This window comes from Babylonia areolata, chromosome 12 (genome assembly GCF_041734735.1).
Source record: "Babylonia areolata isolate BAREFJ2019XMU chromosome 12, ASM4173473v1, whole genome shotgun sequence".
NCBI classification, from domain to species: Eukaryota; Metazoa; Mollusca; class Gastropoda; order Neogastropoda; family Buccinidae; genus Babylonia; species Babylonia areolata.
In genome coordinates, this window is record NC_134887.1 from 17,276,334 (window position 1) to 17,293,038 (window position 16,705).

General features: G+C 38.2%; 1 protein-coding gene across 1 annotated transcript in view; it reads left to right on the plus strand.

Moving 5' to 3' along the window:
• LOC143288082 (uncharacterized) overlaps nucleotides 1-14,247 on the plus strand; it is a 361,766-nt gene extending 347,519 nt beyond the window's left edge. Inside the window, exons 13-15 of the mRNA XM_076596359.1 lie at nucleotides 5,950-6,162; nucleotides 12,522-12,808; nucleotides 14,181-14,247. Coding sequence (XP_076452474.1) covers nucleotides 5,950-6,162; nucleotides 12,522-12,808; nucleotides 14,181-14,222 — 542 coding nt within the window. The 3' untranslated portion in view covers nucleotides 14,223-14,247. The remainder of the gene's footprint in view (nucleotides 1-5,949; nucleotides 6,163-12,521; nucleotides 12,809-14,180) is intronic.
• The last annotated feature ends 2,458 nt before the right edge of the window (nucleotides 14,248-16,705 follow it).

The window sequence follows — 16,705 nt, forward strand, 5'->3', positions numbered from 1 at the left end:
AATATTTTGAGAATGGATTTTTCTTTTATAAATTGGGAAGTTAAATATTTTGAAATTGTTCTAAGAACAAATGTCTGGTGTTCTTAAATAAGTTAACAACAAGTGTTCATCTAGATTGTTTTTGGAAAAAAAGTGCATTGGTACTTGTAGAATGTTCCATGAGTTGTTTTATATGTTTGTTTATGTAAATGTATTATTGGGTTTTACTTTTTATTATTTCCTTTTATTTATTTGTGCTTTTTAAGAATTATTGTGAACCTTTCTTTATCCTTGTTACACCCACCAATTTCCTGCCCTCTTACTGATTTTGATGGCATCTACTTTTTTTAATGTGATGATGGATTGAAATGATGTTGAAATAAAGCATTTTCAACAAGACATGTACAGAACCCTGGTCTTACGTGACAGTCTCGTAACTTGTACTGTGGTGTGCTCAGTTGGTGATGGTAGTAGGAAAGCTGTTATTGACACACACACACACACTCTCTCTCCCTCTCCTCTCTCTCTCTCTCTCTCTCCCTCTCTCTCTCTCTCTCTTTCTCTTGCTCGCTCTCTTCTTTGTTTTTTCTCACATTTGTTCTCATGTGTTCATTAAAGTACTAACAAAGGGATAATTGCTGCCAAGCATAGTTCAAAACAATAGGACACTTCACAGATACACATGGATGATGTTGCAAAGATGTTTAAACATTTTAGATATATTACTCATAAATCCATTCTTTGAACTTTTATATAGATATGTATATAATAAATTCATAGTGCATATATTGAAAAGGGCTTAAAAGGGTTGGGGGTTTTTGGGTGGCCTTTATTGTCACCTGGTAAACAAAGTTGTCTGAATTCATAGCAGATTGACAGTGTAGTCAGCTAAGTGTTAAAATTATTTTAGACAAGGCATGTAATGGTATGTTTGTAAATATTATTAGGAATAGCAAAATATTAGTTAGAAATTTCGCAAATTCTGAACCCATCCTTGTGTCTAGATTTATAGTTGTAGTCTTTAAAGCCATTCAGTTGATCAGTATGTTCTGTAGGAGTTTATGAATTCATAAGTATTTAGAATCCTGCCATTCTGTCTAGATTTGCAGTACTTTTAGTCTGTATTTATGTAGAAAAACCCCTGCCAGTTGAACAGTGTAGACTGTAGCAATTTTTAAAATCATAAATATCCTGCCAGTTTAGTTTTGTAGCAATTGTAGTCATTATTCATGTGAAAGCACTCGGTTGACCATTTTCGCTCTAAGGGTACAACAGTTTTGTTAACAGTAACATAATTGGTCCATTTTACAATGCAGTGTCACAGGGATTGTAATCTGATTGGTCCATTTTACAATACAGTGTCACAGAGGCGGTAATCTGATAGGTCCATTTCACAGTACAATGTCCCAGGCACAGGAATCTGACTGGTCCATTTTACAATACAATGTCACAGGGCTGGGGCAAGTGATTGGTCAGACCGCTGCAGCGGCTCGCACTCTCGCTTCACGTTCCATCTCTCGCACACCTTCCAGGGGCATTATGGGAATTCATGGCATGGCACCTGGTAAGCAAGGGGGAAAATGTACACCACTAGATCTTTTATTTTTCTGCCCTTCTCTCCTGCCCGCATTTCTTCTTCTGCCATAGGAAGATCATTCTGGCAGAGAAAAGAATTTTCAAAAAAAAAAAAAAAAAAAGGGAAAGAAACAGTGCTTCTGTCACTTTTGCAACTTTGAATTTTTTCAAAGGGAGAGAAAGGCCATGTAGGATTATGTATTGTACTTTTTATTCTCCCTTTCTTTCTTTCTTTTTTCTTTTTTTTTTTTTTTTTTTTTTTCATTTTGGAAGAAAAAAGGGGAGAATATTTTTTTGTAACTGTTATAGTAGCTGTATTGGGTATTGTGGTGTCCCCTTGCTGTTATCTTACATATACATCTTTGGTTCAACTTTGTTTCTGTACTGTGTTGTGGATTCAGGTGCCATGTTGTTGTGTAGCAATGAGAAGTTCCCGTTCCATTCTCATTTTATCCTGCCGGATGTTAGATGTGTTGTGGCTAGAAAGTTGTAATTCTTCATGAGCGTCAATTAGGCTTTTACGGAAGTTTCAGTAAAACCATCATTAATTTAATACTGGGCAAACTTTGACAGTGCCTTTGAAGGAAAAGATCATTAGCTATCAAATATTTTGAACGTGAATAGTTGTTGGGTTTTTTCTTTCAAAAACAACAATTCAGTAATTTACAGTGGACAAGGTGACTGTCCCTGAAAAAAATTGAATTGGAAAATTTTTCCTAAATTTTTGTGGTGTGCCTTCTGGTGAGATGGACTGCAGATTGTGAGCTGCTGTGCGATACTCATGTATTCAAGTGGATTTCTGTTGTAACCGTTCTTATGCTTCACATTTGGGATTGTATCAGGCAGGGAAACTGCACATTAAGACACAAGACATATAGGTACACTCATCCATACTGCTCATCTTCTGAATTTCTAAAAGTTCCACTAAATTTCCTGTCAAATTTCGCAGTCTATTTCTCCGGTGACGTGATCCTGTATTGTTTGATTTCATACTCTTTTTCATTCTACACATTTCCGTTTCCCAGAGAGTGTTTCTCTCTTTTAAAGCTTTCTTCCTCTTAATGTGTGTAATGTAGCCAAGTGGTCTGTCATCTTTCCATGATTCTTGACTTGTAGCTGTGTATGTGGCATGTGTAGCTACTGACTGCTTTGAATATAGTGCTGGTGACCTGTATGGTGCACTTGGTATTCCTTTGAATGTTTTGTTTTGGTTTTTTATTCCATGAATTGTATGACATTGTCCTGCATTTGTAATGTACCTTCTCATGCCTGAAGTTTGAGTGCATATGGTTGACACTGCAGAAAAAGCTTTTTTTTCTGGAATTGATCTTGTAGTGTCTGGTACTTGTAACTTGGTGTATTTTTTGCTTGGTGTTTTGCAAGAGATGTTTTCTGTGCTTGGTTGGAGCTGTTAATGTTCATATGAGTGTGCACCGCATCATTTTAAGTTAAAAAATAAATAAAATAAAATAAAAAGTGACTTGGGCAGTTTAATTGAGGTGTAAGTAATATGATTTGGTTTTGTGGTTTGATTTTTTTTTTTTTTTTTTTTTTTTTTTTAAGAAAAGCTCTTGATTCATGATAAAAGTGTACATTAAAAAGATGTTCACTGTGATGGTTCTGAATTGTCCAAGAGCAAGGGGGGGGGGTGGGGGGGGGGGGAGACCAAAAAAAACGCACAACTAACAGAAATGGTAAATTCTGTGTGCAAAATACAATTTCTGGATTTATCTGCCATGTGGAATCATGTTGTCAGCCTTTGATTGGTCAGAAATAATTCTCATTCAAATGATCCCTTTGCTGTCAACATAAAGAACGATGGGCTGAAATGTTATGTTGCGTTGTTGTTTAGGGGGTTTTTTTTCCCGCAGATACATTGAGGTTAAACTATATATTCCCCTGTTGTTGTTGTTTTTGTGGGACAACATTCAAAACTAATTTCATATTTCATGATTGAATGTTCTGTTTTGGAGAGAAGTTTGAAACAGAGAACCTTTCAGTTTTTCGAACAAAAAGTCACAATACCGAATCATATTAAAATATAAGCAGTTGATTGTCACATTAGTATATATTAGTAATGTTATTAATGTACTGGTCATGACAGAGAAAAAGATTTTTTTTTTCAAGTATGAATGCCTGTAAACTAGAATATCCATAATCATTTTGAAAAAGTTAATCATGACTCCATTTTGCTACCGAGATGTCACTTTTATATGTCAATTTATTTATTTGTATATTTGTCTGTGTATGAGTTAAACATTTCTTATAAACTCTAATGTTGGTTGGTTTTTCAACAGGCATAATAGATTCATGCCCGTTTCACTTGATGCACATTCTTAAGTGTACCTGATATATTTTGAAATCTGTTTGTGCAAGTTTGTGGTTTTCATGTGCATTTGTGTGTCTGTTAAGGGGTGTGCTTAATTACCCATGTTATGTTTACTTTTTTTTTTTTTTTTTTTTTTGATAATTTGTTTGTTTCTCGTTTTTATGAATATGTTTGTCCTGTTCATAGCTGAATCTTGTTCATTGTTATTTGCTGTGTTTTGATCTGGCGCAATGAAACACCATGATTGTTGATAACGGTGAAACATGTTAACCAGTTTGTTTACCGCCTGCCATTCTTGTGCATGGTATTTACTGTACAGACTCCCCTGTGGCACTGCACACTATTCTTTGTCAAGTTTTTGCTTGCTTTGTAGTGTTGTAGATGAATAGTCATTGGTGACCACCAAATAAAATTAAAAAAATTAGTTTGACTAAAAATTTAATAAACCAGGTGCATGAGTCTGTGTAAAACACAGACAATTAAGGGTTTTGTTTTTTTTTTGTTTTTTTTTTTTTTTGTTTGTTGTTGTTTTGTTTTGTTTTTGTTTTTTTGTTGTTTTTTTATATAGATTTAAGGAAGACTTCAAAAATTACAGACTTGATATTCTCTCTCTCTCTCTCTCTCTCTCTCTCTCTCTCTCTCTCTCTCTCTCTCAAAGCACACGAGTATATTCACTAAGTGTACAGAACACAGAAGTTCTTTCTTGATGTGTAGAGAGATTATTTTGTCTTGCCTTCTTTCTAGCAAAGCAGTGTTGAAATGTAGTGAGCTAGTTAACAGCATCAATGTAGATTTATTTGTGTATGTATGTAGTTCAGTGTATGTGTGTGTATGTGCGTTGGGGGAGACCAGTAATGCCTGCACCAGAAAAGCAAAAAAAGTTTGTTCCTACTTCTCCTATTTCACAGAAATGAAAGTGAATAAAAAAAATTGTATTGCCATTTTGACAACAAAGAAAAAAATTCAAGAAACATCACTGAAAAGCCAACAATGAAAAGCAAAATAAGAAAAAATAAAATGAATTGAAGAAAGAAAGTCTGATCAATATGAAAATAAAAAAAAGTAATAGAGCAGAAAACAGTAAGCAGAAAAGAAAAAAAAAAAAATAAAGATACTGGTAAGTCCACTTTTCTTTCATGAAATTAATTTCATGATAGTAGAGCCCTCAAAACATTTCAGTTTTAAAACAGTTTTTTCTTTCCTTTTTTTCTGTTAATCTGCATTTCATAAAGTGAACAAATTTATCAAGGATGCACACCAAAAGTATCTGTCACTGTGAAAATATAATTGATTTATTACTGAAAAGTATTGTTTTTATTAATCAGTAAAATTAAGAATTATCAATGAATAAATTAACAAAATCTGCATATGTTCCAGAGCATTTTCAGATGAAAAATAATATTTGAAAAAAATCAAATTCCAATTTCTGGCTCAGAACAGAATTTGTTCCATGAAAAAGAAAAAAAAAGTTTCAAGACATTTTACAATACATAGTCTTGATAGTGTATTCACACACACACACACACACACACACACACACACACACACACACACACACAAAATAAAATAAAATAAGAGAAAAACAAAAGGAATATCACAGTGTTACCACTGTGTACGACATTCCTCAAAGCTTCAGACTTAATATTTCTTTGGATTTTTCTTTTGTATTCAAACCAGGAAGGAATTTTCGAAATATGAAAGAAAAGAGATCTAGAAATAAGCAAAACAAACACCAAAAGTAAGAAAAACTGGAAAAGATAAAACTGATAGAAGATGGCTTAAAACTTTATTTTTTAAAACCAGAAGAAGAAAGGGACAAAATGAACCCCATCCCTGGAAAAGAAAAAAAGAAAGAAAGAAAGAAAAAATCAAGCAGAAGGAAAGACTAAAATGAAAAGGAAAAAAAGAAAAAGAAACTGTCAAAAAAACAACAAAAATCAAACCAGAAAAAAAAAAAGGAATTAGGAACAAACTAGGAGGAAATGGAGGAGGACGACTAACAGGCTGCACAACCGCCCTCCTTCCCCCACCCCCCAACCTCCCCCCCTTCTTCTGTATGTGACTAGGCATTGCTGGTTACGGCATTATACCACCCCCTGCGCTGACCGCCACCCCTACTGGTGACCGAGCCGCCACCTCCCCTCTTTTTGCTGATTTTGGTACCACCGCTGCAGCCGGGGCAGGGCCCTTGGCTCTCCCCGCCCCGCGTAGCGATTCCAACTCCCTCCCCATCAGCACCTCACCCCTCATGAGGGATGCGTTCGCCAGGTCCAGCATTGGTGGGTTGACCTTTTTCCTCCTCTTTGTGAAAAAAAAAAACCTCAACAAAACACTTGATTGGCTTTTTTTTTTTTTTTTTTTTTTTTTTTTTTTTTTTTTTGTAACTCTTTGTATGTTCTGTAGTTGAGCTCGTGTTTTCTGGCAGTGAAAAAAAAATTTTTTTTTTTTTCAGTCTGTCAGTCCTTGATGAGTACATGATTTTTCTGGGGAACTTGTTGATTGGCTGCTTTATGACTTTGGTCCCATTGCTGGATCATTTTCTCTTCTTTTTTTTTTCCTTTTTTTTTCTTTTTTACTCCCAAGTTTCTGGCTATCAGCAGGTTCCCTAAGACCATGTGCTTATGACAATGTGGCTTCTGGCTTGGTTGGTGTTTTTTCATGAGGGGAGGGGGGATGGTGGATGGGTGGTAGATGTTGACATGCTTTTGGAGTTGTGCATGAATTGTTCTAGTAGTTTGTGAAACTACTGTTGCTGCATTGTTTGCAACCACGACCTTGAAGCACAATAGAAAATTCCTCACAGCTTGTGAAATGGGGGGGAAGGAAAAAAAAAAAAGCCAGTTGCCAGTTTTTCCCTGTCAGAACATGCTTGCTAGAGTGACTAGTTACATGGTGTAGCTGCAAGTTTGTTACCTTTTTAACAAAATGTTCATAGTTCTGTTTGTGTTTTGATGTATCTTTATTATTCTTTCCATGTAGATTTGTAGTGTAGAGATGGAACTGGCGGAATGTTCACCCTTTTTTTTCTTTTGTTTGTTTTGGTATTGCAGGAATGTTTAATTTGTTGACTTCAGATAGCCAGGTTATAATAGTGCAGGGACTTACTTTATACACGAGTTCACTTTATACATGAGTTCATCCTGCTGTTTCATTATTTGTTGGTAAATAATTTCAGGTATTCAGATTGGGTTAATGGACATTGTAGAATACGTGAGCATCTGAACCTCATCACAGTTCACTTATTTTCAGTTGATCTCTCACGAGTCAGACCAAGTAATTCTGTGAAATGTACAGTTTTGAAAAACAAGACGGGCAAAACAGTCATAGGAATTATGCTTTTGGAAGAGGAGAAGAGGAGGGGTGGGGGGATTACCAGGTCAGTGCTTCCATGTAGGAATGGAAATTTGAGAAACTTTCAGTATAGTTAGTTATTAGTCATGGACATAAGCAAAAATCTGTCATTGGACTGTCAGATTATGTTTCGTGTTAAGACATATGAACCATTCTTTGATTGAATTGCATATTTTTTTTTTAAAAACCAACTCAGTTGTCCTCAGAGGTTAAGGAGGAAAGAACAGAACTATAAAATAGAATAAGAATTTTAAATGCAGGCATTTTTCATGTATTCATGTGACTATGACCATATTCATAGTCACAGCATCAGAATGGGAAACATACAGAAGTTATATTTGCTGCCGGTCTGGTTAGTTCCAAAATACATCAAAAGGACAAGCAAACAAACAAACAAACAAAAGAGTATATGGGAAGTTTCTGTTTAGGACATGAGGCCAACTAGCTACAAATATCCCAAGAAAACAAAAAATGTACTAAAAGAGACAATTTTGTTGAACTTTTAGTGAATACATCTTCTTTGGTGTTCCCCATATATATCCAGTTTCCAAATTGGACACCATAAAAATTGTGCTGGAAATGGGCATTAGATTCATATTCTATAGCTTTCTGCTATAAAAAAAAAAAAAGTGGTATGGAAACTGGGTCTGTTTTGCTTGTAAATCTAACCTTTGGAAGACATCATTTCTGTACTTGAAGAAAATGATGTGTTTTCACAGATGCTGATTCACAGATCAATTCACTAGAACATGGTATCCTTTGATTCAGAACACACCTGTGAATTTTGTAGCTGTGTAGACATGTAGACCTGTGAGAGATCACCTGGAAATGGTCAGTGAACAGAGGTAGGTGGCATAAGTTCAGGGACTGTTTTTATTCATTAGATGATAGTTCAAGCTCTTGCTTATAACTGGCAGCAACAACTCCTTGCTTATGTCAGTATCCAGATGATCTGTTATGGAACCGACACTAGTAAAATGAATTGAAACCCTGTCGTCAAACTAAACGCACCCACGTTTGTTTACATGCACACTCTCATGTACATACTTGTTTTATGCTCATACTTGCTCAGGCACACCTGGTCATTCTCTCTCTCTCTCTCTCTCTCTCTCTCTCTCTCTCTCTCTCTCTCTCTCTCTCTCTCTCTGTGACTCTCCCAGTGACCAAGCCTTCAGTTGGTCAATATTTATACTTCAGCAGGCATATGAAACCGTTAAGCTCCCAATGAAAAAAAAACAACAACAAAAATCAAAACCAAAAAAAAGGCACATAGTGTTTTAAATTCCAACAACACAAAGGAAACATTTTTCACCTTCTGGTAAGATCAGGTGATTGGAAAGTCCTGATAAATGCAATACACATATATAAAGACCTGGATAGCTATGGTTTGGAAAGATGTAGCTAAATGTTTTGAGTGCTGATCAAAGGATAAGATTAAACATTCTGATAGAAATGACTGGGCTGAATGTAATTCATAATGATGCAAGAAAGACAGGGGTTAAATGTGCAGATGTAAAGACTAGTTGAAACGTGATGTAGATTTCAATGTCAAGCCAAAATGTGATGTGGATAACAAAGATTTGGATGAATGTGATGTGAGAGGAAAGGCCAAGCTTTAAGTTAACTGAATTGAAGATTTCACACAAAATGTGAAGCAGATAAAGGAGAAGGCCAAGCATAAAATCAGAAAAGCATTTACCCTCTTTTTTTCTTCTTTTTTTCTTTTTTTTTTTTTAAGACTCCTTGTGGTCTGTCTGAAATTTCAAATTTCAGATCAAAATTGCTTCACCCAAGTCATGTTTTGTTGGGTTTTTTTCCTCAATATTAGAATTCATAATTTATTCTGAATCTGCACATTTGAATGAGGTGCTGCTTTTGATTATGTCAGAACACACAATTGATCTTGATAAATGATATTCATTAAAAAAACAGAAGGAAAAAAAGAGTTGACACAGCTTTTGTTAACACCCACTCTCAAATATTAGATCAAAATTACTGTAACCAAGATGTTTGGTGTTTTGTTTTTTTAACATCAGAATTTATAATCAAGATGTAAAATGTTACTGTTTCTGAATTAACTGCTTAACACGGTCAGTATACAGAGTCTGACTTGATATGCATACTTTCTGATTTATTTTCAGATAGCATTGCATAAAGCACAAGCCTAAGATCATCTCCATGGGTGTTAGGCATTGATTATCTGACTAGGTGAAAACGTAGCCATGAATAATAGAAGTGGCACTTAAATTGTGGAAAAGTTTACTCTTCAAGAAAAAATAAGTCAGACTAAATTTGACATGAAGAAATCTGTTCAAGCACAAAATTGATTAATGAAGAACAGTAAAGAATTGCCAAGATTTTGTCCCTTAAGTCTTAGATTTCCTTTTGGTTTCCCTCCCTAATTGTTTTTTCTTTTCTTTTTCTTTTCGTTTCTTATTCTTGTGTCCAGTTCAACAGGAAAAGTTTTTTTAAAATATTGCAGTTGCTGAAGTTTAGTTCAAAATTTTTGTTATTGATGTTTCAAATTTTGTATGTACCTGCTGACATTACTTTATTACAACCATGCATAATCGTCTTTTTAAATGACATAACCAGATCCCTCTCAACAAAAGAGATCAATCCATCTCAGAATTCAACATAACTGTCACCTCATAAGATATCAATATCAGACAACAGTACAGAAACATGAGTTGTTTTTTTTAAGAAGAAAGTAAACAGTGGCAGAATATCCTACACACCAAATTCCTTCTTGGTAACAAAGAGCAATAAAAGCCTTCAGCTGCACAGAACCCACAAGACACATTACTCGTAAACAGCGCAATGTCTGGTATTCTCTCCTCCAGGCATTATCAACAGACATGGTGAAATGACAAACTGCAGTTGGCATTGTGAAACACAGGCAGTTTATCATGGGTACTGTACTTGTCATGACAGCTAACCAGCGATTTCTCGTTCTCAAGGCTGCATACAAATGCAGAGAGAGGTGATGGGTGGAGTGGCTGAATGGTCAGATTGCTAGATTTTTGCCAGGGTACCCTATGGGTCCCATTCCTGGTTCGGGCCTACAAGCATAATAACCAAGCGGTTTAAGTGTTGGAGTTTTAATCTGGAGGTCCTGGATTCGAATCCGGCTCATGGCATTTGGTGGGTGAGGGTAGATTTTTCCAATCTCCTTGATCAACGTATGTGCAGACCTTCTAGTGCCTGAACCACCTGCGTGTGTGTACGCATGCAAAATGTCAAAATTGATATCCTTGTCTGTAGTGTATTTGATGGATTATAGAAACATGAAAATGCCTAGCATGCACCAGCCATGACAGATTCATCAGCAAATTGATGTTGGGAGAGAACATACCCTCCATTCAGTGCTAAATATACATGTCCTCATTTACATGAGAGAATAGCATATGAAGACTTTGCTACCTTTGATCAATAAAATTTTGAGAAGACCTTCCACACACCCTTCACCTACATTACTACCGAAGAAACATTCAGCTTGCCCATGCAATTAAAAGAATTTATTTAGTTTTTTTTTTTAAGTGACAATAAACTCACTAAAGGATTACCGGTATTCACTTTCAGTGCTGGTGTCTCTAAAACTCTTCGGCCATTATTTGCTTAACTATTAAACAACACATTACATTTACAGAGCTTTTTTTTTTCTTTTGTGCAAGAACCTTTTACATTCATGGGCCATTGCCTAAATTCTCTTCAGAACTCTTGAAAATTCATCTTTCCTTGCTCATCAGTCCAGAAGTTTTTGAAACAAAATTCATCAAGCTGTTGTCTTCTTGCCAGTGAGGAATGCTTAATTAAATTCTTTGGGCTGTAGTGTACTGAAATTTCATCTGTACTCACAGACACATTCACACTAAACACGAACAAAACAAAACAAAAACAACTGTCAAAACATTTTATGGAAATATCACAGTTTACAGGTCCGGTGATCATGAATACAGAACAATATAAACACCAAACAAGCATGACATTGCACTGGTATGGCAATTGGTTCACGTTCAGAAGTTGTTAGAATTGGTCAGACAAATTTTCACAGTGGACCATCACCTGATGAAGTAACTGAGAGACAAAAGGAGGAGGTAAGTTTGGTCTGCAAGGTGTTCTGCTGGTTTGAAATTTGAAAACAAAATGAAATGATTCAAACTCGCATGCACATGTGCATTACAGATTTTTTTTTAAATTTAAAAATACACATGTGCATGCGCACACACACACACACACTGTGTGAGTGTGTGTGTGTGTGTGTGTGTGTGAATACTCTCTACTCCCCCCCCCCTCTCTCTCTCACACACACATACACACATATTTCTTTGAATCCCCACTCCCATACATGCACACATTAACACAGTCTTTTCCTTCCAATATTACTAGTGGAAAAAAACAGCTTTAATTTGAGATTACTATTACTACTACTGCTACACATTCCATAGACATACACCTGCCAAATTTACCTCCCAACTAACACTTCAAAACAGGCCCCCTCTGCACACTGCAGCCACTACACCCCTCCTCCCACCCACACGCACCTTCTCCCCCACACGGCCTTCGCGGATTTGAACCCTACCAACCTTGCTGTGACTTTCCCCATGCCGCACTGGGCAGCGGGTACCACTGTGCTGATCATGACAGCGGCCCAGTGTTCCTTCTCGTCAGACACACATGTGAACACTCTTTCAATCCTCACTATTCCGTCTCCCTTACAAGCACACACACACACTCTGTGTCTCGCTCTCTCGCTCTCTTTTCAGCCTCAAAATTCCCTCTACCATGCACACAGACACACACACACACACACACACACACACACACCAAACACACACACTTTCAATCCTCGCTCTTCCCTCTCCCTTACACGCTCACCACCTCCATTGTATTATTTGCAAGTGGAAAGACATTGAATTCAAGACTGTTACTACAAGAAGTTCTACTGCTACTCCTACTGCTACTACACACACACATTCACACACACACACACACACACACACACACAAAGAAAAAAAAAAGAAACACCAAAAAACAAACAAAAAACCACCGAACATCACATGAAAACCATCACTACCAACAACCAGCCCCTTCCCTCCACTACTACTATACCTACTAACATACACACTCACACACACACACACACACAAAGAAAAGAAGACACCACACAAATAGCATCACCAACCACCATACACCCCAACCATGAAGGATTTGAACCCTACCCACCAACCAAAACCGACCCCATACTGACTTTTACCCCCGTCTCCGCACACTCCCTTCCTTGCAGCCACTGGCACCACGATGCTGGCCATGACCGCGGCGCAGCAGTCCTTCCCCTCTGTGGGGTCTCCCATCAACAGCCGCCCCTTCTCCACGGCCTCCTCCTCCAGCCCCCACCTGGAGTTGGCGGCCGCCGCGGCCTACCACCACCACCACCCCCATGCCCACGCCCACCAGCATGCTGGGGACACGCTGGGCTACCTGCAGGCTACCAGCCCCCAGCCGGCCACCACCTTCACTCCGGCTGCCGCCCTGCCCATGGGGGCTGGGGGGATTGGGCCTGCTGGACTGGCTGTGAGTGGTGGTGTGGTTTTGTTTGTGTGTGTGTGTGAGGGGTGAAAGTGTGCTGGAGGCAGGGGGCTGGGGGGGGGGGGGGTGGAGAGGGGGAGAGAGCCTTGGAGTGAAAGAGTGTGTGTGTGTGTATGCAAGGGAGAATGGGGATAGAATGTGTGTGCAAAGGAGAGTGAGTATAGAATGTGTGTGTCTGTGCAAAGGAGAGTGATTATAGAATGTGTGTGTTTGTTCAAAGGAGAATGGGGATAGAATGTGTGTGTGTAAAGGAGAGCGGGAAAGGAGAGTGGGGATAGAATGTGTGTGTGTAAAGGAGAGCGGGGATAGAATGTGCGTGTGTAAAGGAGAGCGGGGATAGAATGTGTGTGTGTAAAGGAGAGTGGGGATAGAATGTGTGTGTGTGCAAGGGATAGTGAGGATAGAATGTGTGTGTGTGCAAAGGAGAGTGGGGATAGAATGTGTGTGTGTGTGTTCAAAGAAGACTGAAGATAGAATGTGTGCGCAAAGGAGAGTGAGGATAGAATGTGTGTGTGTGTGCAAATGAGAATGAGGATATATTGTGTGGGCAAAGGAGAGTAAACACAGAATGCGTGTGTGTGCAAAGGAGAGTGGGGATAGAATGTGTGTGTGTGTGTGTGTGTGTGCAAAGGAGAGAATAGAATGTGTGTGTGCAGTGGAGAGTGAGGATAGAATTGTGTGTGTGTGTGTGTGCGCGCAATGGAGAGTAAGGATAGAATGTGTGTGTGCAAAGGAGAGGATAGAATGTTTGTGAGCAAAGGATAGTGAGGACAGAATGTGTGTGTGTGTGTGCAAAGGAGAGTGGGGATAGAATGTATTTGTGCAAAGGAGAGGGAGGATGAAAAGAGTGCATATATGTGTGTGAGGAGAAGGAAGAGTTGAAGAATGTGTTTTTGTCAGTGATTTTTGTGAAGTATGTGTTTGTGAAATTTGATTTATGTAAAAGTGTACATGTAATGGAAACTGTCTGCATGTCTCTCTGATTTTGTGTATGTTCTGATGGGTTGTGTGTGTACTTGTGTGCTTTCCCCTATGTTTAGGTAGAATCATGAGAGCAGTTTTCTCAGAGTTATTCTGTTATCCAGGACAGTCAGTGTTATCTTTTTTCTGGTAGCCATGTTTTCTTTGTTTCCCTTTTTCCCGGAAGCAGCATTTATTATTTCTACAGGATTGTTCAGATTGTAGAAAGCAGGCCCATATATGATTTTCTTTCCACAAATTTCAGTAGATTGTTTTCCATGAACTGTCGTATTTCCTGTTTTCCATGAAGTGTATTTCTTTGTGTTGTCCGTTCACGCAGTTGTGACTGCCAGGCATCTGACCACGATGTTTTGATGCGCTGTGCTCTCTTTGGCAGGGTCCACAGCTGATTCAGGCATCCTTCCAGAATGGCTTCTGAGCTGGTTCTAGCTTAGGTTTTCCAGGTACGTTCTTGTCACGAATGCTGATCGCTCAGTTTTGACGCTTTTGTTTATTGTGTGGGTTTTGTTTGTTGTTATTGTTTGCTGTTGTTTTCTTTTTGTTATTTTGTTGTTGCCATAGCTTTGTTTTTGTTGATGGTAATGTTGTTCTTTTTTCAGATGCTCTTATTTCATGATATTTATTATTAAATTCCAGTGCAACAGTTAAAAAGATAACCCTGAACTTTTCATCGACCCTTATAGTACAGTGGATGTGATACTGTCATAACTTACAGATATAGATACACAATACGAATGCTGTATGCTCCTGGAATGCTCAATAGGAACATGAAATTCCAGTCTGAATATAACTTAAATACTGTTGCAGACATTGAATGCCTGTCATAGTACCACTGAAGGGACATGTGGAAATGCCCATCACTATCACAGGGGATGCCAGAAATCCCTTCATGATCTGAAATGTTACAGTCATTTGATAGGATGTCTGGTGATATTCTTGTGGTAAATTGTTCCCATCAAAAACAGTATTGCCCCCATCGAAAATGGTATATTGTCCCCATTGAAAACTGTAATTTATCCCCATCAAAAACAGTAAACTGCCCCAAAAAACAGTAAATTGTCCCCATCAAAAACAGTAAATTGCCCCCATCAAAAACAGTGATTGCCCCCATCGAAAACGGTAAATTGTCTCCATCAAAAACAGTAAATTGACCCCATCAAAAATAGTAAATTGTCCCCATCAAAAGCTTATGTTTCCCCCATCAAAAATGGTATATTGCCCCATCAAAAATGGTAAATTAGAAAAATTGTCCCCATCAAAAAGGGTAAATTGACCCACATCAAAAACGGTAAATTCCCCCCATCAAAAACGGTAAATTGTCCCCATCATAAACAGTAATTTGCCCTCATCAAAAACATTATTTTGCCCTAATTGAAAACGCTGTTTCAACGGGCTGCTGGTCTGGAACTTGGGATTTCCTCACTAGTACAGCAAAGTGCATTGAATGGAGTGGTAACGCTTCTGCCAAGCAAGCAAGAGAGTCTGAGCATGCTGGTTTAAATCCCACACTCACCAGTACGTTCTCCCCCTCCACTAGACCTTGAGTGGTGGTCTGGATGCTAGTCATTTGAATGAGACAATAAACTGAGGTCCTGTATGTAGCATGAACTTAGCACACGTTGAGGAACCCACCGAACACAAAAGGGTTGTCTCTGGCAAAATTCTTTTTTTTGTTTGTATTTTACTATCCTCTCCCTTCATAACTGGTCCAGACTAACTGAGAAACAGCTGAGAGACAAGGATACTTCTGTCTGGCACACAATTGCAAATTACTTCAGTAAGGTTTTGTGCAAGGTCAAAAAGATGAGACAAAAAAAAAAAAGCGAGTCGCTCTTCACAGTCGGTGCAAATTTTCCTGGCATAGAGAACCAGCAGGCAGGCAGTCCCACCCTCCTCCACAAAAATACTATAATTTAGTCTCTTTCACTTCATGATTTTCCATTGGTATTCCAATATGCTGGTAGATTTTTTATTTTTTGTTTTATTTTGTTGTTGTTAATAAGATAGAAAGCAGAGACAATTTTTTTTTAGAGTGATTCAGTTTTCATTTCTTTGTTATTGTTTTTATTTTTATTTTTATTTTTTGTCATAGAAAGAAAGGCAGTCTGTGTCCTAGATGTCTTGTCATTTCAGTCACCACAAGTTGCAGAAATCTACTCCAGTGCAGAGTCTGTACACTGTTTCCTATTGGAGAGACTTGATTTCTATCATGGGGTATCTTGTTGTTGCAGTCACACATGGCGGGAACCATCTACCCTGCAGAACCTATTGACCTGCGAGCGTACTGGTGAAAAGAGAGGGAGGGGGGACGTGTGACGTCGTCTGATGGAGAAGCAAGCTTTGGGTTGCAACTTGTTTATTTGGCCGGCAGGACACTTTTGTTGTTCAGGCTGGAGAGGGAGGGGCTGAGTGTTGTACAGTAACCTTTCTGGTGATTCTTATTGTCGTAATGTGTGTGTGTGTGTGTGTCGACAGTTTTGGAAAAAAACAAAACAAACAAAAAAAAAACCACAAAAAAAATGCATCTTTTCGATGTCTCGGGATCACATGACTGCGGTTAATCTTTTGTTTTGACAACCCCACACAACAATGTCTTCGTCTTACATCACAGGAAAACGTGTAGCTGATTGTTTGATCTTCCTGTTGTTTTTCGGAATCTACTATATATGTATACATGCATGTCCATATATGTGAGTGTTGGCTTTCTTTGTGTGGAGGTGTGGGAACTTCAGAGGGTTGGTTGCAAGGCTAAGGGAGAACGGAAGGTTTCTGTGGTCACAGTGGGTCCAGGAGCCACCATTACTGATTTTTGTTTCTTATGTGAGCAAATAAACTGCTGCACAAGGAGTTATATTTCATTCCCAACATTTTGTTTCCAAGAAAGTCCAAAGTCTCTCCTCT